This window comes from Emydura macquarii, unplaced genomic scaffold, assembly GCF_026122565.2.
Source record: "Emydura macquarii macquarii isolate MOO-44397 ecotype Brisbane River unplaced genomic scaffold, CSIRO-AGI_Emac_v2 contig_2694, whole genome shotgun sequence".
Taxonomy (NCBI): Eukaryota; Metazoa; Chordata; order Testudines; family Chelidae; genus Emydura; species Emydura macquarii.
In genome coordinates, this window is record NW_027132831.1 from 236,599 (window position 1) to 262,183 (window position 25,585).

The 25,585-nt window shown below is 42.7% G+C and overlaps 1 protein-coding gene across 1 annotated transcript; it reads right to left on the reverse strand.

The window, feature by feature from the left end:
• Positions 1-7,845: 7,845 nt before the first annotated feature.
• Positions 7,846-21,577, reverse strand: LOC137164757 (killer cell lectin-like receptor subfamily B member 1B allele B). Its single transcript, XM_067565689.1, has 7 exons — positions 21,496-21,577; positions 16,097-16,174; positions 14,320-14,409; positions 13,830-13,973; positions 11,410-11,561; positions 10,484-10,602; positions 7,846-8,426 (listed from the first exon to the last, which is right to left on the reverse strand). The coding sequence occupies exons 1-7, from the start codon at positions 21,575-21,577 to the stop codon at positions 8,288-8,290; spliced, it is 804 nt and encodes a 267-aa protein (XP_067421790.1). The 3' UTR covers positions 7,846-8,287.
• Positions 21,578-25,585: the final 4,008 nt, after the last annotated feature.

Here is a 25,585-nt window from a genome sequence, read left to right on the forward strand (position 1 = left end):
TTCCCAACCTCATGAACTTGTCAGTGGAGCCACCTATGTTCTTAAATCCAAGGCCAGATTTGTTATTCCAGGGTCCAGTTCCTCACCAGGGATTCAAGCATGCTAAATCTAGATGCTTGGCATTTGAAAGGAAGCTTATAGAATGAAAGCATTAATCTGCTCATCTCACTGAATCTCTGTTAGTATATGGGGGGAAATCAACAAACAGGGCTTACTCAAGATTTGGTCTAAATTCAAAGCTTGATGTAGACAGAAACATTTCAGCATCAAGTATCCAAAGTGTCTCATGTTCTGGAGGTTTAACAAGATGGTTTTGATATTGGGTTGCAGACCAATACCTTGAAAGCGTATGTTTCTGCTCTGTTTGCAATTTTTACTGTATCCAAAAAATATTCCATTTCCCACTGTAAGAACATATGTCGCTGTAGCAAGGCACTGTGGCCTTCCTCGGAGCCTGGGTCCAAGGACAAGTTGCAACCCCCCTGCTGGGCAGATCAAGGCCCTACAGGCCAAATACCCTGGGAGAAAAGGGGCGGATCCAGGGCCATATTATCCAATAGGCACAGTGTCTAGGGCCTATGAAACTTTCAGGGCCTACGAAAAAATTTTTATATATAATTTTTTTATTTTTATTTAAAAAGATATATTTATTAATAGCTTAAAATCAAATTAGTTATTTCGGTTGGGGGGGCCTACAAAGGCAAGTGTGCCTAGGGCCTACGAAGATCTTAAAATGACCCTGGGTGGAGCCAGGAGAGGAAAGGGAAGCTTAAAAGATCGGCCTAGCAGCTCAGTCATGGGGAAGCTGCCACCAGAGACCGAGGTGTCTTCCCCAAGGTTGCGGTCTGGGCCTGACCCAGGCCCTGCGGCTGTGTGGAGCAACCGCCCCACCAACTGGAGCCTCCAAGCCCTGCCTGGGCTGCCGGGCCCGAGTGACTGGGAAGAGCTACCCGAGGCCACTGACTGAGAGCAACCCCCTGAGGCCGGTCCTGACCTGGAGGAGCTGCCCGACGCCAGGGACCCACTGCCTGAGCCCGGTATACCAGAGGACCTGCTGGGACCCTGTGACCTGGAGGAAGACCCCTTGCTGCAGGTACCCAGGCACAGGGTGGGAGGAAGTAGCCCAGGGACAGCCAAACATAGTTTGGCTGAGGCTTTGGCCGAACCAGTCAGCGTGTTGTGGCTGGATCCCCTCTGACTCAGTGGCAAACCACTTTGCCACTGATAGGGCCTGGGCTGGGACGCAGTGGAGTTGGGTGGGCCTGCGTCCCTCTCCCCCCTTCCCTAGCCACCCTGGGAGTGTGTGGCTCCTCTGAACCCACCTGCCAGAGGATACCAAGCTTACCAGCCCCGCCTGCCTGAAGGCTGGGGGCTATAAACTACTTTGCCTGCCCTACCCTGCTCGAGGGCCGGAGGCAACAGACTGCTTTGGCTTGCCCCACCCTGCTCGAGGGCTGGGGGCTACAGACTGTTTTGGCTGCCCCGCCCGCTTGATGGCTGAGGGTTACAGACCCACCGAACACTAGCTTTTTCCTGCCGTAGACCAAGGCGCTGTGGCCTTCCTCGAGCCTGGGCCTGAGGAAAAGCAGCAACACCCCTCCTGGGCTGGGCCACATGCTTATAGTCGCTTCATTAGAGCAGCTCACCTCTTGTGTCCTCCTAGGGTGCATAGAGCTCTGTCTTGGGATTTGAACATTGTGCTCAATGCCTTAATGCAGGCACCTTTTGACCCTATGAAATCAGTTTTAATATATTACTTGACTATCAAAATTACCTTTTTGATTGCTGTCACTTTGGCAGTTGGGAGCTTAGTCAGTTGATCTGTTCTGTTGCATCTTTTACAAAGATAAGGAGGTTTTGAGAGAATGGATCCCACCTTTATTCCAAGAGTAAATTTGATTTTTCATTGAGCACAAAAGATCTCATTGCCTTCTTTTTGTCCACATCATTCTCACCCAAAAGAGAAGCTATGGCATTTTTTGGATGTAAGGTGAGCCTTAAAGTTTTATTTGAAAAGAACTGAGAGCATAAGAAAAACCACATCTTTAGTGGTCTTATTTTATCCAAGAAAAAAAGGTGCTAAGGCATCTAAATCAATCTCATGGTGGATAAGCTGATGCATTGCTGAGAGCAGAAGGTTGCTTGTTGTGAGGGATGCGAGTCATTATTCCACCACTACTGAGATCCCAGGCATTAGAACAGCTACATTCAGGTCGCTGTGGAATAGTGCACATGAAAGAAATTGCACGAAGCTACTTTTGGTGGCCTCGCCTGGACAGTGCCATTGAAGAGAAGGCAAGAGCTTGTACTTCATGTCAGAGTGTGAGGAATGTGCCTCAGTTGGTGCCCTACACCCATGGGACTGGCCTGAAAACCCTGGCAGCGTATTCATGTGATTTTGCTGGCTCATCTGAAGGAAGCATGTTCCTGGTTGTTGTGGATGCCCACTCTAAATGGCCAAAAGTGTCTATAATGCCATCCACTACTGCTGAAAGTACTATCCAGAAACTGCATGAAAACTTTAGTCGTTTCGGTCTGCCAGAACAACTTGTGAGTGACAGTGGACCACAGTTCGTCTCTCAGGAGTTTGAAAATCTTATGAAAGCAAATGGGGTACATCACCTCACTTCAGCATTGTATTATCCATCCACCAATGGATTAACTGAAAGGTTTGTGCAGACCATGAAACAAGCTTTAAGATCATCAAGGGGACAATCATCCATTCAAAAGTGTCTGGACACCTTCTTACTATCCTACAGAAACACACCTCACACTACAACCAAAGTGTCCCCAGCCTTTCTAATGATGGGACGACAGCTCCACACTTGCTTTTTTCTGCTGAAACCCGCCAAAGCACAACAACTTGTGCAACATCAACAGCAAGACCAAGTCATCAGACATGCACACAGAACAAAAGACCGAACCTTTAGTCCTGGACAGCCTGTCCTAGCTCATAACTATGCTTCAGGAGCTAAATGGGTCCCAGCTACACTCATCAGTCAAACAGAGCCTGTTTCCTACACTGTTATTTCACATGGTGGCAGCATGTAAATCAGTTGTTGCCAGGTCATACATGTCCCAAGGACACATCTCCAGTTGAACTGCCTGACCTCACCATTACAGGTGAGCTATCATTGATTCAAGAGTCACCCGTTCCTGACTCCCATTCTCCATCCACCTCTGCAGTAGATACAGCCCCCTCCCCTGTTCGAGCAGATACAACATCCTCACCTGTTCGAGCTACGAGTCCTGAACCCATTGTTAGACCTGTATCAATAACATCTTCTGGTGCAAGAACACCAGAAGTCTGCCGTAATCCACCTAGAGAGAGGAGGCCTCCTCAATGGTGTGGGCGCGGATACAAAAGAGGTCAGTGGTGGGCCAAATTCCTGGGGAGCTGGGAGTTGGGCCCAGGCTTTGGACATGAATTGTCCTCCGCGGGACCCCTGGCTTGGACTAAAAAGGCCATGTACTACACAAGCAATAATCATGCACTGATCACACAGCAGCTTCCTAGCCTTGTAGTTAGGAAGTGGGGGAAGTAAACACTGAAACAGGGTAAAATGACCCGACCAATAGGTACCATGGTAACAGGGTTATAATATGGGCAGGCCAGGTCTATTCCTCCCCTCACCCTCTGGACAAAGAAGGTGACAAGAAGTGCTTTCTCAGACAACATGCCTGTTAGAGAAAGCTCAGCATATCTCCCCTTTGTTTTTCCCTTGCAGTTGTTCGTTAAGGAAATTTATGGTCATTCCTGCTGTCACGATGGCCAAATTCATGGCGAAAATGCATATGCCATGCAGGTTAAGTGGTAAATAATAAACAGGAGTGGGTATAATTATATGCCTCCTATAGCCATTAATATTCATTTTATAACCATTTCTATCACCAAATAGGGGTTTCATGGGGCATTGTAAAAGTGTGTGTATTTACATATTATTTTAGCTAAACAGCTGTAGAGTAGTTAATTCAGGGCTTGCATCATTGGTCGCAAGGCAAAGAGAAACGAGTGGTCTAGAGGCTGTAACCCAATAAACACTCCTTATCACTCCACCTGGCTCAATCTTCCTTCAATCGACCCTGCAACAAAAGGCTGGATCTTCAGCTAGGGCAAACCCATGTTATGGGGCAGAATAATTCCCAGGGTTTATCCAGGAACTGAAGCAATCTACCCTCCTTCCTTAGTTTAGTGATTGTTCTTTAATGGGCGCTTTCATTAAGGGGGGAGGAATATGTTGTGCATTTTGTTCCTTGCCTAATTTCCTAGGTTGCCATAGCAACAGAGCTTAGCTTGTTGCCATAGCAATAGAGTTAGGCTATTAGGGGATAGCTCAGCCAGTCCTGGCTGGTTTCAGGTTAGTTCAATAAAGATGTTCCCTGGGTTGCATCTCTCTGTGATCCTGTGCTGATATCTCTCTCTGAATACCAGCAATTCAAAGGAATTCAGCGTAACACTTAGCTTGATTTCACTGTATCTGAATAAGCACAACTAGGTGCTGAGCATGATGGGAAATGGTCAGTCTGGCTGGTGTTGGGTTACAATCACCAAGCAGCCTCCTTCCTCACTGAGCAGCCAACATCTTGGTCCACGATGAAAATCTAATAAATAGATTTCCCAGCCCATTACCCCTCCTCTGTGCAGCATTGACTTACTGTGGCAACACAAGCCAAAGAAATACATGTTTGTGTGAGTCCCTTGTTAAAATAGAAGCAGCGTCTTCCTCACTGAGATGCTCTCATGGTTTGTCTGGGACCTCTGACCCTACTGAGCCCTGACCAGAATTTCCTGAAGTGGTTTTAAATACACACTTACTCTCTGTAAAATGGGACAACCCAGACCAGCTGAACCACAGAAAGGCTATGCCCACACGCTGAGTTGGGGGGTGGGTCCCTGCTTGTACACACATACTGGCACGAGCGCTCATCAAGCTAGCACGAGTACAAATAGCAGCACAGCCATGCAGCACAGGTAGCATCATCAAAGCCTCAAATCACTGGGGTGTACTCGGCATGGCCCAGCGGTGCCGCTGCCTGTGTGACCGTGGCTGCACTGCTATTTACACTCTCCCTAGCTCAGTGAGAGCTGGTGCGAGTGTGTGTACACGAGTAAGGGAATCACACCCCTAGCCCATAGTGCAGACATAGCCTGAAAGAGAGCGTTAGTCTGAAGGTGAACTGGCTTCATCTGAAACGCGGTTCAGGATCCAGTGCGCATTAGGCCCGACTTTCTTGTTAGCAATGAAAGCAGAAGATTGAGCTCCCCTGAGTTATGTACCATACACAAAAGACCTGTCATTAGAAAGGCACCCAGTGACCTCAAACTTTGAATCAGGAATCAATCATCTTGGCTTGAGGACCTCTATGTGCATCACCAGGCATTAGTCCGGAAGAAGCAAGAAGTAAGTTTAAATTAGTTGTCAGGAACCCTTTTAGAGCCATTTAAAAGGTGCAGCAGGAAGAACCTGAAGCTATGGGCTCACCAGATTCTGTATGTAGAGTTTTGTGACAAAAGGTGTTAATCTTTACATTGCTGCTCACACTCTGCTGTCTTCTCTTTGCCTTCACACATAGCGAAGGACACATTCTCACACCCACAGAGGAAGGTGTCACCTGCAGCACTAGCCTTATCTCCTGTGTGCCTTCTGCACACCAGTTGGAGCTGCTCAATATGCATAAGGCCAGAGAAGGGCTAGGTGACATGTAGCTCACATGTAACTGTGTTTGTTAGACACTCACTAGCAAAGTCCCAAACACACGATCTGCTAGATATTAACCCATTAGATAACAACCATCTCTGAAGTAGCAAAGACACTTACCACTTGGGCGTAAGCTGAGACAATGCATCATCTTCTCTGGAAAGGTTCAGCGCCTTTTAATTGTTTCAGTGTCATAACAAATATTGGCTAAAGACTGTATCTCTCAGAGGACACATTAGCACTGTCCCTCTGTCCCACAGCTGCATAACATTTTAACTCTGGCCTAAGAAATTGTTTTTACATGAAGAGTTGCACTTTTTACTTTTAATAATATCATTCTTTTTTTTGTTGGACAGTGTAGAAACATATACAATTGGGATGAAATGCTGGCCCCATTGAAACTCCCATTGACTTCAGTGGAGCTAAGATTTTACCCTTGGTGCTTTGTGGGTCAAAAATCACTCCTTTTTGCAGGTCTTCATTGGATTGTCTCATCTTTTGTCAAACCCCTTTGCAAGGAATCTGGAATGCTCGAGGATCCATGGCTGGTGCCACTGATTGTTCCTCATGTGTCACTTTCAACAGTCAGTTATACATTGATCGTGTTTGCTACGAGCTTGTATCACCTCTACTAATTGCTTTTTGCGTTCATATTTAACCACACTTGTCATTGACAAAGGCCGTGAACCTCAGTCCTGAAAATAATCAAGTCTAGGATGTTGCGCACATATGACATTTTAAAATAAATATACAGAGAGGCTATTCAAGCTCACTGCAGGCTCAGTTAGAAATAGAATCTAGGGATGAAATCCTGACCTCCTTGAAGTTAGTGGGAATTTTGCCATTGACATCACTGGGGCCAGGATTTCACACTGGGTCTCTAACATGGCAGATCAGGTTGAATCTTTGACTGATTGTTCTAGCTATGGTTATCCAATCTCTAAGCTTTTAACTATGCTTCTCTCCCAGAGACAGACTGTAACCTGCTTGCAATAAGGTCAGACACAAAGCCAGTATCTAATTTAACGAAGAATCTTACACTGCAATCATTTAATTAAACAAGGCCTTCTTAAGAAATATAGACAACAACTATAGGATCTTGGGAATTTACTGGAACAATAACTGGGCATCCCATGAAAATAACCTCTTCTGTCTAAAAATAAGGTGCATGTTGGGAAAGCTTTTACATAATTCAAGAAGATCATTAGGCTACTAGATTGTCTCTCAGGAGTTTCAAATCCAATTCCCACCTCTGCCATAGTTTTCCTGTGTGACCTTTGGAGAATCACTTAATCACCCAGCTCCACACTCGTACTTAGGTTCCTAACCTCCACTGAAACCAAGGGAAGTTAAAAGCCTGATTGACTGGGTGGATCCACTGTACTCCGTGTGGCTAAGGCCTCAGCTGGAGCATTGTGTCCAATGCTGGGCACCACATTTCAGGAAAGATGTGGACAAATTCGAGAGAGTTCAGAGAAGAGCAACAAAATTGATTAAAGGTTTAGAAAACATGACCTATGAGGGAAGACTGAAAAAATGGTTTTTTTAAGTCTGGAGAAGAGAAGACTGAGGGGAGACACGATAACTGTTTTCAAGTATGTAAAAGGCTGTTAGGTGGAGGGTGAAAAATTGGTCTCCATAACCTCTAAGGCTAGGACAAGAAGCAGTGAGCTTAAATTGCAGGTAGGGTGGTTTAGATTGGACATTAGGAAAAATGAATTTACTGTCAGAGTGGCTGAACACTGGAATAGTTTACCTAAGGAGGTTGTGAAAGCTCCATTACTGGAGGTTTTTGAGAACTGGTTAGACAAACACGGGTCGGGAATGGTCTAGTCATTACTTAGTCCTGCCTCAATGCTGGGGATTGATCTCGATGACTTACTGAGGTCAATTCCAGTCCAGACCATTTCCATGATTCTATGAGCCAGACCCAACTGCCTTAGTTTCCCATCTGTTAAAATATGTGTTTCCTGTCCAGTTAATTAATATTGACACTAACCAATAGTGCACACATAAGTCGTCTTTGGGCATGGCAGGTTCCTGCTGATGCACAAGCTGCTAGGGGAAGGTAATAACGTTCCATTGTATACGTTTCTACATGAAAATATTAATACAAAAGTTTACAGTGAACTACAAAAGCAGCATTTATCAGTCATTTCTTAATACAGACTCAGCATGAAGATCATTTCTGATGTCACAGGCATTTCCACATTTATGTACACGTCATTTGGCACTAAAGCTTAAAACATATGGATTGGCCTAAAACGAAAAGCATCTGGAATCTGAAGAGGTGAATAAAATGGAATTAGGCTGCTCTAGCTGGAAGGGGAACGACACTTCCCTGGATCGAATGTGCTATTAGCTTATTTATGGTGCATCAATTATTACACTCTGTTTAGCCAAACATCCTCTAGCCTCAGATACCAGGGAGTACGGATGTTACAACACAAACCTAGCCCTAATGCAGCCCGTGGTCAATCTACACAGGATTGCTGAATGCTGTGCTCGCTGTGCAATGCTCTTATGGTTATTTACAACAAAAAATCATCAAAGTACAAGAAAATGCATCATCCTACAAGGAACGGTGTCTAATGTTCTGCAGTGTTCCCGGGAGCCAGCAGGGTTGCATTTTTCTTGCAGATCCATTTGTGTGAGTTTTGGCATTTCTCAGGGTGAAACCTCTCCTTCTTGAAAGCAGCACAGATCTCACTTCCATTTGCCACATTCCTAAAGAGAAAACAAAAGCTGCTCACTGAAAGGTTAGCTCAGAACTTGATACTGAATAAAAAGACAGGAACAGAGTTTGAAGGAGGGAACCAGGTTTTTTTACTCTTGTGTGTGTGTGTGTTTTTTCTTATGTGGTTAGACTGACATATGCAGGCTCATTGCATTTCATTTGACCAGACATATTTGATGTACACAGGGAATCTGGGAGTGCAGACACTGGGAGATGGAATTCAGAGGTCTTCATGTCCATGAACATCATCAGCAAGATGAGGAAAACAGTTGCACAAAGCAAAAATGCTGAGTCTTAATAGTGAGGAGGTAGGGTGGAGTTTTCAGCTACATGAATCTAAATGTCTGGTCTGCATGTTAGACAAGAGGGCAGTGGGTATAATAGGCCATGGGAGCTAAGCCTTCCCTGATACAGCTACCGCCAACCCATCACCAGATGCCTGGACTGTGGCGGTCCTGCTTCTTCCCATCCCTCTTGGGTGGCAGGTGATGGAGATCAGTGGGCTGGGCCAGGGCGGGACTCTGAGCTCATCTGGCCAGCCGAGGCTCAGGATACGGCCTTGGCCGGTTGGGGTTTGGGGCTCCTCCAGACCACGCCAGGCCCCAGCAGGCCCACCGGGGTTCAGGGCTGCTCTGGGCACTGGCTGGGTCTTGGGACTGAGCCAGCAGGCTGACTGGTGAGAGAGGGGGCAGGGGGCAGACGGGGTGGAGCGGTGATGGGGTCTCAGCCAGAAAGGGCCTGGTGGGGGGCTAGCCTTCCATAACAGGGAAAGTGCACATGCCACCCTGTGAGAGGGTCAGCCCAAGTGGTCCCCACTCTTCAATAACACTCAGTTCGCACATGTTGGGAGTTTGCAGGTGGATTTGAGCCATAACCTGGAGTCCATGTGCAATCTACTAACAAGCAGGCAGCATCAGGGTCACTCTAAAATAATTACAGGCCTTACTTGATGGATGTCAATTGGGGCTGGTGGGACTGTCCACCAATTCACAGGTCAACTATGCACGCAGAATATCCCTAGGCACTCAGCACGTTCTTAGGTTAGTGCCACTAGCAAATATGATTGAATAATTTTTCAAGTTATGTATTATTTTTGTGTGTGTTTTTAAACCATTTAAATAACTATTTGTCCTCCTGCAGTCCCCACTGCACTTTGATATGTGTGTCAGTGTACCTTACTTTCCCCATTTCTGCTAGCCTCACCTTGCCCAAAGCCACCTGATTTCCACAGAAGAGAAGAAAGGTATCACCACTTTCACTTTGATGCCAAGTAAGGTCCTGTCTAGACAGGAGGCTGCTTTTTACAGTAGTAACTACACCAGGGTAGCTGCACTAATACAAACCTTGGGGGGGAAGGGTGAAATCCTGATTCCACTGAAGTCAGTCGGAGTTTTGCATCTCTGTTGATGTCACAGAGGTGAATATTTCATCCCCCATGTGGGAGCCCCAAATAAACTCCACTGATACAATTCACTTTCTTTTTACACTGGTGCCATATTAAAACTGCGTCTAGATTGAAGTATTTGGTCCTGTATTTTTGTTCCTAAAATTTCTAGTCAATAATCAATTAACTTGATGGTACATGCTGATATAGACACTCCATAAACACTTGTTCCCAGGGTTCACTGTAGAGTGAACCAAGACCAGAAGGAACAAATGTGTGTACAGTCTACATTAGCATGTATAGTTGTGTAACTTGACTTGAGTTAATTGGCCATCAATTAACTAAGTTACAATATGGTCATAATCCTAGTACTGACAAACAGTAGAGGCTTTTCATGGGGCTGTTATACGGGGAAGCAACAGTGCTACAAAATACGCCCCAAACAACCATGTCGATAGGGCCTAAGTAGCCATGGAAAATTTAGTTTCTGTGGAACGGGTCATCCTGGAGATTTAGGAATCTAAGCTGGATCCTAATATGTGCCTTGGATCGCAGCACTAGCTCTGTGCTTTGGGAACTACTTAGCCTGGGCTAAGGGTTCAGAGCTGTATCTGCATTTATATTAATGTAACATCACATTTATACAAAGAAAAATCCACCCACGAACTCAGCCAGTGTTCTTCTAATTGGGAGTCATTAAGCCACATCCATCTTTTCTCTTTCTCTTGAAACTTTAATCCAATCCAGAAATATTTATTTTCTGTTCTGTTTTCTATAAATTGCTGTGGATCAAACAGAAATACATTACACACTGATGGGGCATTCCAGCTCTGCCTCATTCTCCATTCAATCACATGCTCATTTTTAACTCAGAGCAGAACAGACATGAAAGACAAGGCTATTGGCTCAGCCACACCAGTAACTATTTTAGTTGGAACAGCCTTAAGGCACATGGCAATCCTTAGAGCTGCTTTTCCCAAAAGTCTCAAGCTTGGGAGACCATAAGAGTCGCTTAAAAGAGCCAGATCCTGAGTGAGCTGCCAGACCTGAAAATCAGGCCTTTTTTACCTTGTAAAGGGAAGCTGCCCTCTACATTTCCAAAGGGAGATTGGGCAGGCCCTCAACGGCATGAAACTCCTACTCAACAGCAGAGCCAAGCCCTTCCTGCATTAGCAGACTGCCCGAGGTGGGCAAAAGTTCCTTGATTGTGTCCCTAACCTCCTCCCAGATCAGCGCTTAAGCTGCCTTCCACATTTACACCAGAAGAAGGTTCCTGAGCCCCTCCCTCATCAGCCTCACCCAACTCAGAGGAGCTCACCATTTATTAGAGAACTCTTCAGTAATCGATCAGAGACCTGATCGCAGCCAGAGGGAAGAAAGGCCAGGCCCTGCTCCCTCTAGGCTTCTTCCCAAGTGGGACTCCTGTTTGTGGGGCATTAAAGACCATACACAGCCAATTCTCAGGAAGAGCTGCTTGGTCACAGGCCCTTATGAAAGCAAGGGTATATTTGTGTTTTTCAGTGAAGTGTCCGAATGACATGGAGGATTTGCTGATTGCTGGGTACCATGTGGGATGCTCCCAGACTCACCTTCTCAGCCTCATCAACAACAAGCAGCTGGGATTTCCTGCCTAAACAATTTTGCACACTGGCATTCCAGGTTCCCTGCTGCTCTGAAAAGTAGTAACATCTCCCCTTGTGCAGCATCCACTGTAGGGGGCAGAGCAGACACTCTGTTCCTCCTGGGGGGAAAGAAGATCATAACCAGCATCACAAATTGTTTAATTAGTCCCATCGCAGTTTGGGCAGTGTGGATGTTAAAATACCGAGTGTAACCTTGGGACACTACATATCATGGATAATGTATCCCAAAGACATTTGGATGTTTGTCTCGAGAATTGCTAAATTAATTATGAGGGTTGAAGAAGTTATATGACTACATTTTCCATTTTTTGAGGTGAACAAAATAGATTCTAGATATTGTGTGGAAGCAAATAGCTTCCCAGATGCTAACAGTACCCTTTGGAAAATTAAAGATTCTTGGGGAAAGTTGTCCGTTGCCCTGCATTTTACAGTATGTCTTACATTCTTTTAATTATAATAGAATTGATTAAATGCTCTTTAAGGAACCATTGCTTAGAGCAATGTGATGCCGTGCAAGCTTCCCCCTCGAATTGTGGTTTCATTTCCTGTGTGCATTTCGATGAGCCTGACGGCAGCAGCTGCCATTTTGTTCTCAGTTGTTGAGATGTAGCCTGCCACCATTCTTGCTTGATTACTTGTTTTCCCTTCAACTGAAATAAATCGGTGACCCAAAGTGTTTGCCCTTGTACGTGTGTGTATACAAGACAGGATTATTATTCTTATTTATATCTTAGTAGCTCCTAACAGCTTGAGAAAGGCCCCCTCTGATTTGAAACATGGTCCCTGCCATGAAAATCCTACCATCTAATGCAATGAGGAGATAATGGGGAACTACAGTGAGCTCAGAGGAACTGATGTAAAAGAGAGGAAGTCTCCTCATTAAAAAAAGAATAGAAAAGGTAAAATTACACTTATGCATATGCGGTCAGCTTCCAGTTAAATAAAGGAGAGGGAGAATTTGGATGATCTATTCTGAATGTGGAATGGACTTTTTAATGCCACAGCTACTGAAGGGTATTACAAGAAAAAAATCAGTTTCCCTAGCCCTGGTGGGGAAATGACATTTGCAAGGGTTACAAATGTGTTTCCCATGGGATTTGGGTGAGTAGTAATGAATCTGGTGACGACCAGGGTGGGGCTATTGTGTTGTGCGTGGCTGCTGGGGTCGAAGAGCTGAACCGGGGCTGCACATTGCACACACACATCCAGGGATCTGTACGTCTGTCCGCCGGCTGTTGGTGGCCGGGCTGTGAACCGCAGCAGCAGAGTATTTAAGGCAGCCAGAGTTACAGGGCAGGCAGTGACACAACCTCTCACTGCTCTGAAGTGCACCCTGAAACGTCACCAACCCCCAGTGTTGGAGAACCACAGGAAATGTAGCTTCCTTCTAACACAGCCCTTGTCTAGGCAAAAGGGGAACCTAGATTTGAATGTGATCAGTTTAATATGTGCTAAGGGCACCTGCCCTTGTCTAGCCTAGACCTCTAGAGTAGGTTAGTGACAAGTGTTATCTTGAACACGGTACCACTGTACTTTAGATCCAGGTCTACAGAAGGCCACAGTGTCAAGGAACTTTATTAGTATAAGGGAAACTGTGTTATCCCTAAGACTACGCTTGTTCTCTTTCTCTTTCACCATAGGAGCTTTTATTTGGAATCTTCCCCAGCCGCTCCTGCTTTGCTTCCTGCTACAGATTTAAACAAAATAGTTCCATTATAAAAATATTTAACAATTATATCTACCAGCAAATTATGGATCCAGTGCAATAATGCTGCAGGTGTCATTTGTTAAAAGGGCCCTGGCTGCCAAAGTCCTTCCCTCTCTTTAGAAAGAATCCTTGGCCTCTTGGGGTTCTTGAAAACACCAGCAGCCTGTAAGGCAGCAGTTTTCTAACTCTTTTAATTTGAGGACCCTTTTGGAAATCTATTTTCTGTATATATAGTTAAATTCTGTTCAGTCAGTTTTCTGTTTAAATCTTCCCTGGTCCCGTTAGACATAGTGCGCGGACCCCCAGGGGTCCATGGGCCGCAGGTTGAGAATTACTGCTTGAAAGTATCTAATATCATTTTAAAAGGAGCCCTGGACATTCCAGTTCTATTCCAAGCACAGGAAACATATCAATAATTATAATTATCAACTGGGAATTGAAACTGTTGGTTAAAATATATATCTTCAGGGACCAATTCTGACACCTTATTCATCCTCTTTGAGTAGTTCCATTGATTTAAACAAGATTGCTCATACAGAAAAGAAGCCAGATTCTGGCCCATAAAAAGTTCAGGTTGTTATAGAAGAGGGGAATTAACAACAGCAGAACAGAACACTCTGCACAGTTTTCATGTTTGAGAGGGGCTGTAACTCCTCACCCTGTTCATCTTCACACAAATCTTTCATTAATCCACTCATTGTCGCTGAGCACCGCCCTGTGCATGGCATTTCCCCTGAAGATGTCGTGTTTTCAGTGCAGGTTGTACTGAGCTTGGACAGACTCTTAGTATTTTCCCTCCAGACTTGAATGCAAAGGAAGACAACATGGTTAATAGGAGCATCAATGATATGCAGTCTTGGTATCAATGGGTCAGAAAAAATAGGTTTATTACAGAAAGCATAGTCAATGAGGAAGGCAACTTTCAAAGGGAATAAAAATAGATTTGCACCTTTTTTGTAGGGTTATGATATATCAAGAAGGTATTTTTATCTCGCTGTTGTTTTTTGTTTGTTGTTTTTTTGTTTAAATTTGATTTGTTTTCCCTGCTTGTTTTCTCAATAAGAAATTCAGGTCATGTCTACCTTGGTAGAGAGTAGATAGGGTTATAGCTATATATATAGTTATAGCTATTGGACAGTGACACTCACAAAAAGTGATTATAACAGCCAGCAAAACCAGTACGATCAGCCCCAGGACTAGAGCAACATAGAACCAGCCTGAACACTGGGAGCCAGGGCCTGCAAAAGAGAAAAACAAAAGCGTTGCTTTGGAGGACATTGCAATTTAAGCCCCTCACATTGCTAGCATGTGCATGCATGACACATTGGCTTCAGATATCTGTCAGTTTCTAACCAGGTGCTGAGATCAAAATTGAAAGTCTAAAAATACTACCAGTGTCATCTTTATTCGTTAACGTTTTACACCCACTGTGCAGAGGTGTAAATAGAAACACAGAGGGCAGAACGGGGAGAATCAGACTCTGGGAGAAGGACCTTGGAGTGAATGTTGCCCAGGATGACTGGGAAGTTTGGGAATTCCACTGCTTCCAATGACAGGATCACAGAACTGGCAGAAGAAGGGAATTCTGTAGATGTCACAGATCACAAAATGCTACATGAATATTCATTCCGCCCACATGATGAGTTCCTGTGGCGTTTTCCTCCCCTAAGGTCTCACCCTCATTTTTTCAGAAGGAAGTGCTGTGGGGCCACTGTTAGTTGGCCTGAAAACTGGTTCATAGGAATGTATAGGAAGGAGAAGGTCCCACATCAATGTCTTTGCTCAAGTGAAGTTGAGGCTGAAGGTGCATAGCAGTGCACTGAGTGTAAAGTGGCACTGCTGTCTTCAGCACAGCTGAGCAAGTTGCCATGGTATCACAGGCCTTTTCTCACCCCTGGGGCTCCCGGCTGACCAGCCTTGCTGGGTCGTCAGTGGTTTGGCCCTCGGGCCAAGTCACACAGTTGAAGTGAACCCTTCTGGGGTATTAAAGAGACCAGTAAACAAACTGGCTATTTGCCCTCGCAAGGGTCTTCAGCCTGGCTCTGGACCCTTTAAAACACTCTGACTTGCAAATTAGCCCAGCATCCTTCTTAGGGCTTCCATCACTTTACCTGTGGCCAGTGACGGAACCCAAGTCTCCCACTGCTCCTATATCCAGCCCAGGGACCTACAACTAGCAGCCACATATCACTCCCTTCAGTCCGCGCTGCTGTTTCCCTGGGCCTCTTTCCACCTGGCCACTTTATCTCCAGCATTACTCAGGGACAGTGTCTCTCAGTGCTTCTCCCTCTGTGATCCCAGCTATGCACGTTCAGCGCACCATGAACATTGTCTGATTGCTGGGCTCCTCCATCCAGGCTCAAGCCTCCTTCTTCCCTCCTCCACGCCCAGTCAGGAGCTGAACTGCTAATGCCGTGCAGCCCCTTTTATCTGGGCCAGCATGGCCCTGATTGGCTGTTGCTATCTCCCCTAGCTCTTGAAGGACCGGTCTCTGTGGTTTCCAAAATGGCTGTTCCAGAGAGTACACCCCTCACAGTATGTCCACCTTACAAGAGTGTTCTAGTTATAACACAAACCCAAAGATTAGAAACCCATGAAATTCAGGTTTGAAATTGCATTCCCACAACAAGGCAAGCTTGTCTCTGAGGAGTCATTCTCATCATGTCAGGTGACTCACCGTCACTGCTCTTTTTCTCTCAGCTCACTATTTCTTGGGATTTCTTTTGAAACTGCTTTCGCAAGAGAGCTGTTGCAGAGCTCATTAAGGCAGTGAATAGAAATGTTACCTTATAAAATGTTGAAATAATTTCAATACATGATTTATAATTTAGAGAGTCTCAGAAATTTGTTTTCACAGGTGGCTAATACAGCAAAGAATAAATCTCTAATAACTGAAAATGCTACCCCAACAAATACCCACATTACCAGCACGGGAAGTCTCTGATCTGCTGGTCCTTTCAGATTTACGATGCACACGCAGTTCAGCATATGTGATCGTATCCCCTGTAAAAAGCAAGGAAATGCTGGAGATGTAAACAATTAAACAGAGAAGTCATCACAAGATTCACTTTATCTGCAGAGTGCACATGTTCCCTGAGGTGCTGGCTCAGCTTTATTACTGCTAGAAACAATGGGCTAGATTATGTCTTAGATGACACGCCTATGCAGAGGAGTAATGGGGGAGTAAGAATCCACCTTACACCCCTGCATGAACTACCTGAACCTTGGAACGGATGGATAAAGAGTGTGTGTATGTATATGGGGAAGGGGGAAATGGGTTGCTCCTTGGCTCTGCCCACAACAAATTTGCAACACAGTGAGTCAACTCAGGAGGTGTCACAATTTGCTGCTGGTATATGCCAGCAAATAATCAATATCCCCTTCCACCAAGCAGGGAGCAGGGAGAAGTGTCTCTGAGACATAACACCTCCCAGGGCAATTCCTGGTAGTTTATGCACCAGCCTTTGCACATGGCTATGTCACTAGTGGTTATTAGATACTGAATATTACAGTGATCCAAGACTTGATATATTAGGAGAGGAGGTCAAACATTTATTGTCAAAACATTTTCCATGATAAATGGCTTTTTTGAAATTTCAGTTTTTGTCAAAAGATTTCAAGTTTCCTTAAAAATAAGTGAACCTGGCCAAACCAAATATTTTTCTTGTTTTGCCAACGAACCTCCCCAAAAGTTTGCAAAATATTTTGACAAAAATATTTTGTTTTCTTTCAAATCTTTTGTGGAAACAGAATACATTTTTTCAACTAGCTCTAATATTATGTCCTGTCTGGGAAAATTTAGTGCCAAAAACGTGACTAGCCAATGATATCATAAATAGCAAGTTTAAATGTGATATTCTTTAATCCAGCTTTCAAATCGTGTATCGAAAGCATTTGTTTCCATTACATGTAGGCTGGGAGATATTATATCTTATCTTGAGATGACCTGGGTACCTCTTTGCTTTGCTCCCCATCCCAGCTCCCCACACTCCAATTCACACCTGGATTTAGTAGGTACTATCTTGAAAAGACCCCATATGTAGCCCTTACAACTTGGAACCCTAACTATAAAATGTTAGAGAGCATCAAACCCTCGCTATAGAGTTGCCTGAGATATTGGCTGTGGAAATTTAAGCGGGAGATTAAAATGACTTGACTTTAGAGCATTCATGTATTCATGTACTCAGGTATTAATTTAGAGCATTCATGCATTCAGGTTTTAATTATGTTTCCAATATTTTTGCTGCATCGCCAGATGTTGCCTTGATAAAACATCTCACTAGTTTTACAGAAGATAATATTTGCATCTTTTCCCCATTCAGTTAAGGGTGAGATATAAAATGAGTCTTGAGCTGCTGCTGTTGTAGGTTGTTCATGCTTTTTACAAGAACCCTGTGAATTTAAAGTGTGATTTCACTCTGAATAAAAAATGCTGGTTGGTGACAAAATAAGTTCTTCCTGATTTTTTTTGCAGAGCAAACACAGCTCAGAGAGATATTCCTGATGTTTATTCCTTTCTGTGCAACATCAGGAGCATTGTTAACTAAATTCCAATGAGCTACACATGTGAAAGCCATTTACTGGAATGTGAGTGCACAAGTGTTGCTGAGGGCAGAATTTGGTCAGCAGAACTGGTGATGCTGCATGAGAAGGAAAGAGCCAAGCCTAAGCTTCAGCTAAGTATTCTAGCAATTAGAAAAAAATCTAAGCGCATTTGATCTGTTGAGTGTTTAATTTGAACTATTCAGAATTTTTACAAAGTTCAATAACACAAGAAAAGTATTGGGGAAATGATTAATAAATGAGGCACATCTACACTTTAAGGTCTCCTGTGTTGTGACTCAGTGGGTGTACAGATATTTTGATGTTTGTTTTATTATTTCTTAATTGATTAGTCCAATACAATGTAGAAAATATGCACATTATATTTATATTTATTATATATAACTGCAATTAAATCAATATTCACCAAAAATGCATGTTTTTCAATTGCTGTTAGTCCTAGAAGAATTTGTACAGACATCATTGTACAGAAGAAAGAGATTACTCTGATAGTGTTTGCAGGAAGACATTGTTAAAATATATATTTTCCTTAAAATCTAAATATTGTTTTATGGTAAAGAAATAATGGAAGCTTGTAGATTTTAAAATGCAGTTGCTGTGTAAATAGGAAAACTCATTTAAAAATATTGACTTAGAAAACCTGTAAATATAAACAAATATTCCCTCCATCCCCAGACAAAAATACTTTACTTTTTTAAAATATAAACACAGCTTATCTGGCTGTATGAAAAAAGTGACTCTGTAAAATGGAAACAGATTTTTCTCCAAATAAGTTCATTGCCTGTGTTTAAAGAAATCTACAAAAAAGATCACTGAAGTTAGAATGCAAAGCCATCAGAAATCGGCAGATGGCAAAGTCCAAGTTACCCCTGCAACCTGAATTCTACCAGCTGCAAACGTCCTCTTAGGCAGCATATAAAAGAGCCCTATCTCAGTAGATACACTTCTTCACAGATCATATGCCACCTTTTAAAAGTGAAATTCTGCTCAACTTTCTTATACATGCATATACAAATCCAATGGAGTACTGAGAGATTTTTCTATTAAATGGAAATTTCCACTAATTGTATATACACAAACATGTGGAGTGTCAGTGCAACTTTAGCAGATCTTTAGTTTTCTAGATTCATAGATTCTTAGGCCAGATGGTAGCATCTAGTCTGACCTCCTGCATAACACTGGCCATAGAATTTCACCTAATAATTCCTATATCAAAGCCCATATCTTGTGGTGAGCGTATTTTTAGAAAAACATCCAGTCTTGACCAAGAGACTTCAAGTGATGGCGAATCCACCACAGCTCTCAGGAAGTTGTTTCACTAGTTAATACCTTCACTGTTTAAAATCTGCCCATTGCTTCCAGCCTCAATTTAACCGGGTTAAACTTTAAGCCATTGGATCGTGTTATGCCTTTGCTACTACAATAAAGGGCCATCTTCTATATGAAATCTTCTCCCCATGTACTTATATCCCATGATCAAGTCAAGCCTTTTCTTGCATAAACTAAATAGATTGGACTTCCTAAGTGCTTCACTGTAAGGCAGGTCTTCCAGACCTCAAATTATTCTTGTAGCTCTTTTCTTAACACTTTCCAATTTTTCAACATTCTTTTTAAAATGTGAACACCAGAACTGGACACCGCATTCCTGTAATGGTCTTACCAATCCTGTACAGAGCGAGAATATTATTTCCCAACTCCTACTCAGCATTGCCCTGCTTATACATCCAAGAATAGCATTGGCCTTCTTAGCCACAGCACCTCACTGGGTGCTCATGTTCTGCTGTTTATCTACCATTACCATATATGTATCTCTCAGAGTCACTGCTTTCCAGGATACAGTTCCTCATCCTGAAGGGTTCCTAAGTGTATGACTTTGTATTTGACTATATTAAACACATGAGCTTAATTCCCACAGATTTCAATGGGAATTAGAGGCACCTAAATGTCTTTGAGGCTCTTGGCCACATTGTTCAAATGCATCTAACTTATCAAGTGATCCATATCAGTTTTTAATGATGTATCCTCAAAAGCAGCAACTCTGAAAAGGATTAAGACAAGCAACTCAGTATGAGTCCCAGTGTAATGCACTGGGGAAAAGGACTAATGCAATCCTTGCATGTAGAAACTGGGGAATATTGAGTAGGAGTAAGGAGGTGATTTTATCTCTGGGTACAACATTGGGAAGACCGCCAATAGAATACTGCATCTAGTTCTGGTGTCCACATTATAAAAAGGATACTGAAAAATTGGAGAGGATGCAGAGGACAGCCACAAAAATGATGAAGGGCTAGAGGAAAAGCCTTACAGTGGAGACTTAAAGAGCTCTATCTATTCATCTTATCACAATGAAGCCTGAGAGGTAACTTGATTACAGTGTATAAGTACCTTTACAGGGAGAAACTATTAAAAGACTCTTTAATTTAGCAAAGGAAGGCATAATAAGAACCAATGACTGGAAGCTGAAGCCAGAAAAAATTAAATTAGAAATGAGGCACAAATTTTTGTAACAGTGAAGGCAATTAATCACTAGAACAAACTACCAATGGAATTGGTGGATTCTCCATCTCTTTCTTCATATCTAAATTGGATGCCTTTCTGGTAGACAAGGAGTTATTCAGCTCAGAGGAATAAGTGGGTCAAATTCTGTGGCTTGTATTATATAAAAAGTCAGAATAATAATAACTTAGCCCTGTAGCATATATTATCTCTATTCTAATTGTACATGCAATTAAAATGAAGAAATTAAATCAAATTTAAATGATGAGAAATAGTTTTTGTAAATACATAATCAAAATATTGTTTCTACCATTCATTTACATTGAATCAGAGCTCAACTATCAAGAATCAATTAGATATTATAATAAATACTATTATATTTACTAATACAGACTATAAATGATTACATTGTTGGTTGCTAATAAAATTATTTAATTGCTATTTTACCCTGAAAACATTGTGAAATAGATAGTGTTCAGAATAAGTTGGCTATTTCATATTTACTTTTAATCATTGTAACATATGTTAGTTGCAGTCCAAAATTTTCACAAAATGCACTGAAGAATGAATTCATCAATCGTTTTCAAGTGCTGGGAATATCACTAAGAAGGAAATATTGTCAAAGTCAGCTCTTTTCCTCTAATATCCCCTTAAACTTTTGTCTTTTATGATAAGTGTATGAAATATTGACAGATTTGATCATTTGGTGATGGGAAAGTCATTATTTAAAAAACAAATGTTAAAGAACTGTAGTCAAGACGGGTCCGTTTGGTGCCTTCCAACAGCAGTGGCTGTATTTTCAACTGCTGTTTGTGATTTTTATGGGGTTATATGCAACCATTTTGCCAGAAGCAGCACATTGTAGATATGGAAAAATGCAATAATGGGCCTTTCAGGTTAGCTAATTGTTCAGATCATGGCTTACTTAAGCCATAGTAACCCTCTGATCAGAGTATGATATTGAAAAAATAAACTGTTATTTTGTTCATTTAAAATTTAGCAAAAAGTATTTTTTTATTCTGTTACTAGAAACACTGGGCCAGATCCTCAGCTGGGGTAAATGAACATAACAGAGTTGATTTCACTAGAGCTTCTCTAACTGACGTCTGAGTATCTAGCACAGTGTGTGTACAATTTTGTCCTCCTGTGCATTGCCTTCACTGTCAAAATGTTGTGCCAATTATTTAAAGCTTTTTGAAATGGCATTTTTTAAAGACAAGATAACATTGCAAATATGAATCTGATAATTATTAAGAATATTTTACCTGTATTCGAAGTCGGAGGAGCCATACATGCTCTTTCCCTGGGTAAAAACTTTACATCTGTGTATGTGACCTGGCTTGCCATTGGTGATCAAGTTCTGTCTGAATGTTGGAAACAGTTATTTAACAGAGTGGGTTGTATTCTGCATTAACCTCACCTGCCTCCATAAGCACACACACACACACACACACACACACACACACACACACACATACAGAGCACGATGGGTCTAAGGAAGGTTAAAAAACCAGATTAAAGGAAGGAAGTCATTTCTGTCAAATGTGGCTTCACAGTCTCCTCTCATTGGGCACTTTTCAGCCATCATTCTCCCTCTTGAAGTGTGAGATCTTGCCCTTTAGGATAAAATATAAATGATTAAAAGTAGAAAATGCTTGGGGTTTTTTTGTCTTGGAGAAACAAAGGGTTTGTTTTGGTCACAATATAACAAAATGTCTAAGGGCTTGTCTATACAAGAAAGGACTTGTCTACACACAAAAGTAGTACCACTTTAACTATACTGATAGAGTTAAAACTGTACAACACCCCAAACATGGATGCAGTTATACAGGTATAAAGGTGCTCTGTATCGGTATAATTATTCCCATTCAGGAAGGTGAATAAGCTATACAACTATAGGGCACTTTTAAACTGGTATAACTGCATCCACCACAGGGCTTGTACCAGAATAACTATTTCATTAAGAATTAGCATTCGTCACTGGCAGTTCTACTTGTATAATAAGTGTGTGTAGAATAGGCCTTAATTTTACTGGTTTAATTTAAGGTGGAATTTAAATGTATATAGTTAAAACAGTACAAAAAGACTATGTCAACATTCTCATTTCATTTTAAGCATTGATTTTTAGATTTAGCTTGTTTCTGTTCCTACTCAATTTAAATGATCCCAAATAAATCTGGTTAAACTGAAATAAGAGTGTCCACACAGTATTTTGCTCTAGTTTAATTAAATTAGTTTAAAATGTAAACCAGTACAATTCTGCATATACAGAAACCCTAAGATTCTATAGAATTTCAACCTTTTGAGTGACAAAAACTACATCGTTTATGATGAAATACTGGGAAATAATCTGGAACTATATTATGAAATGCTGCAGCTATTGCCCCTCCATCCCCCACCCCAACTCTGCCCCACACTGGAAGTATATTTTGAGCTGCATTTCCAAGATGCTGTGATGTGGATCTGACCAACTGCCAATTTTTGGGTTCAAGAGGGAAATTTTTCCTCAGGCAAGATTGACAAGGCACCCAGTCATTTTCTTCACCTTCCTGGAGGCCTGGGTTGAGGTTAATAAGGAGTAAGGATGGGAATTTAAAAGGTGTAAATTCATAGGCCGAGTTTGTAATTTCATTGCAACTTATGGCTGGTGTCCACTATTACTATTTAATAATAAAAAATAATAATAATAATAATGATATAAAGAGACTGAGGGAAGGGGAGTGTTGGAGCAAACAGCCAATCAGCACAGGGCTGAGAAAGTTCAGTCAAAAACCGAAAATTCTCTGCTGTCATAGAGACCCATTGGTCTCTGCTTTGGCTATTCCTACTGCATTTGGTCTCTGGCATATTCTGTGCTCTCTCTCTCTCTCTCTCTCTCTCTTCTCTTTGGGTTTGTCTATATTTCTATCACAGGGTGTAACTCTTGCTCAAGTAGACATATCTGAGCTAGCTTTAATCTCAGGAGTATAATGCTGTATCAGTTTGTGGTTGGTTCCTGTTTGTAGCAGACTCTCCATAGCCATGACAGCTAGAAATCTGTATGGTTTATTCTGAGATTCTGGAGCACAGTTGTGTGATAAGGGATGAATGCCATAATAAATTTCTCAGTGGTGGAATTGCAGAAAACACAGGACTCTGATGTTAAGATCTGATCTCTCCCCGGCTATCTCAGTTAGAAATGAATGCTAATTAAGCATGCCATTTAAGAGCTTCATTAGTGAGATGTCAGGCTCAGCTCTATCACTCATTGTCTCATGTACTAGCCATGTGTTTCTGAAAATGGAATTTCCTGGTCTGGGGTTTAAATAGGAAGTCTCATATGTTGAAGCAGTGTAGCATTCAATCCCTGATTTCTACAGGTGCCATTGTTTCAATCTACAAAAGAACAGCTCCAGTGCACTGAAGAATCTGTGTTCTTTTCAGAGAAAGTATTTCTTGCACTAATTTCTTGTTTTTTCTATTTAATAATCTGTATGTCCGCAGTTGTCATCGTTTTCATTCACCATATAGCAGAGAGGCCATATGTGTCTATGTCGAAGCCCTTCAGAACTCTGAGACGAGCAGGGTTAACATATTTCAGGTTCCCAAAAAGAGGACACTGCTGGAGGGGGAGGGGGAGAGTTGGAGAGGGAGTACAGTTGGGGGTGCTGGCGAGGTGTATGTATGGGCAGTGGGTATTTGGGGGATATTGAAGGGGTGTGTCTGTACTAGAAGAGGTATCTGGGGGATGCTGGAGAGGGTAGCTGTGGCTTCAGTCTCGAGGTGGGAGGCCATGTTGCTTCCTGTCACTGTGGCAGGGCAGCTGGCGCAGGTCGGGGACACAGTGCCCGTCATCAGTCAATGCCTCTCTGCCGGATCTTCCCCCGCTCCCTCATGCCCAGGGTGGGGAGCCAGGGCTTGGGTGGTTGGGATCTGGCAGATGTGCCTGCAGGGAAGGGACCAATCAGCTGTGGCTGCAGTGGCAGGACCAATCAGGGCATGAAGACAGCTCTCTCTGAGCTGCAACATCTGCTCCGCAAAAATCCCGGACATTTAATCTTACTTGTAGCATCTGCCCGGACAGAGGCTGGAGGATCAAAAAAGAGGAAACTCCTGGGAAAACTGAGACATATAGTAACAAAAGCAACAGATTTAAGACTTTCCCTCTGGTGTGGTGGTGCTTTGTTGTGGTTTCATTTTTAATTACTACTAATTTATTTCCTCCTGTTTTAGTAAATAGTAAATATAATGTTATTGTGTCTATACACTATGCATCTTTTCACTGAAGACAAGTGATTATGGCATTTTAAATGGTGACATTTCTATTAACTGGTTAGTTTTCTGACAGCTTGGGCTTGTCTAGACGAACATTTACTATGCAGCAAGCTGTGGTGTAAATCTACCTCACCTCAGCATGCCATGCACTAACTGTCCTGTGGATCCTCCTGCCGTGCACTAACAGCTCCCTAGTGCATGTTAATCTATTCCCATTTCAAAGCACGGTAGATCAAAGCACTGCTTCAGGAACCACATGGACACTTCCCTGTGTGGCAGGCTAGCATGAGGTAGATTTATACTCCAGCTTTCTACCCAGTATGTGTCTATCTAGACAAGCCCCTTGTCTTCTGACAACAATTTCCGAAGTAGTCTTAAATCTGCATTCTCAGATTTTCCAAAATACGTTGTGCTCTGAAATCACCATGTATCTACAAAAATAGGAGGGCTTATAAATAAAAAACTAAATGCAACGAGAACAATAACAAGTTAATTAATATAATTCATTAGACTGGAATTTGGCTCATGGATTATAATTATGGGCAGGCTTGGATGCAGACAGTCAGGCTCAGAAGAGCAGCATAGGGAAAATATTAGTCTCTGTACATGTGGATGGAATAACCATCCAAGGACTGAGATTCTGGCTGCAGACAGACCCTGTTCATGGAAGAGTTGGTGGGGCTGGAGAGACATATGGCCCTGCCCAATAAGAGAGGTGAGATTGATCGTGCGAGATAGTGCATGCCAGAGTGGTCAAAGACCTGGCCTATCCAGTCATCCTGGGGCTTGACTGGAGGTTATTGAAGAAGTTGTCCATAAGTGAGTGGCACATCCATAGCAGAAGTAGGTTCAAGACTTAAAGACCCTGGAAAATGGGAGAGGATCACAGTGGCCAAAGAAGGGAGCCATGATGGGAGTGCTTCAGAGGAAGTTGAGGACCTAGAGGCAGGACCATTACTGCAGGTAAATGACAATGCACCAGGGCCTAACTGGAGTAGTAAGGGTCCATTATCATCACTTGTTGGAAGGGGTTTTAAACATGTATTAAAATGACAATACTCCTCCCTTTTCTTACTTTAATATTGAATAATGGTTCATGTT

What these genes read in the sequence shown, in the direction of transcription:
- LOC137164757 (XM_067565689.1), bottom strand. Translation starts at nt 21,577, where the DNA reads ATGGCAAGCCAGGTCACATACACAGATGTAAAGTTTTTACCCAGGGAA. An exon ending in GGCTGTTATAATCACTTTTT is followed by an intron (nt 13,974 to 14,319) that starts GTGAGTGTCACT and finishes TTTGCATTCAAG; the next exon opens with TCTGGAGGGAAAATACTAAG. An exon ending in GAAGAACACTGGCTGAGTTC is followed by an intron (nt 8,427 to 10,483) that starts GTGGGTGGATTT and finishes TTTTCTCTTTAG; the next exon opens with GAATGTGGCAAATGGAAGTG.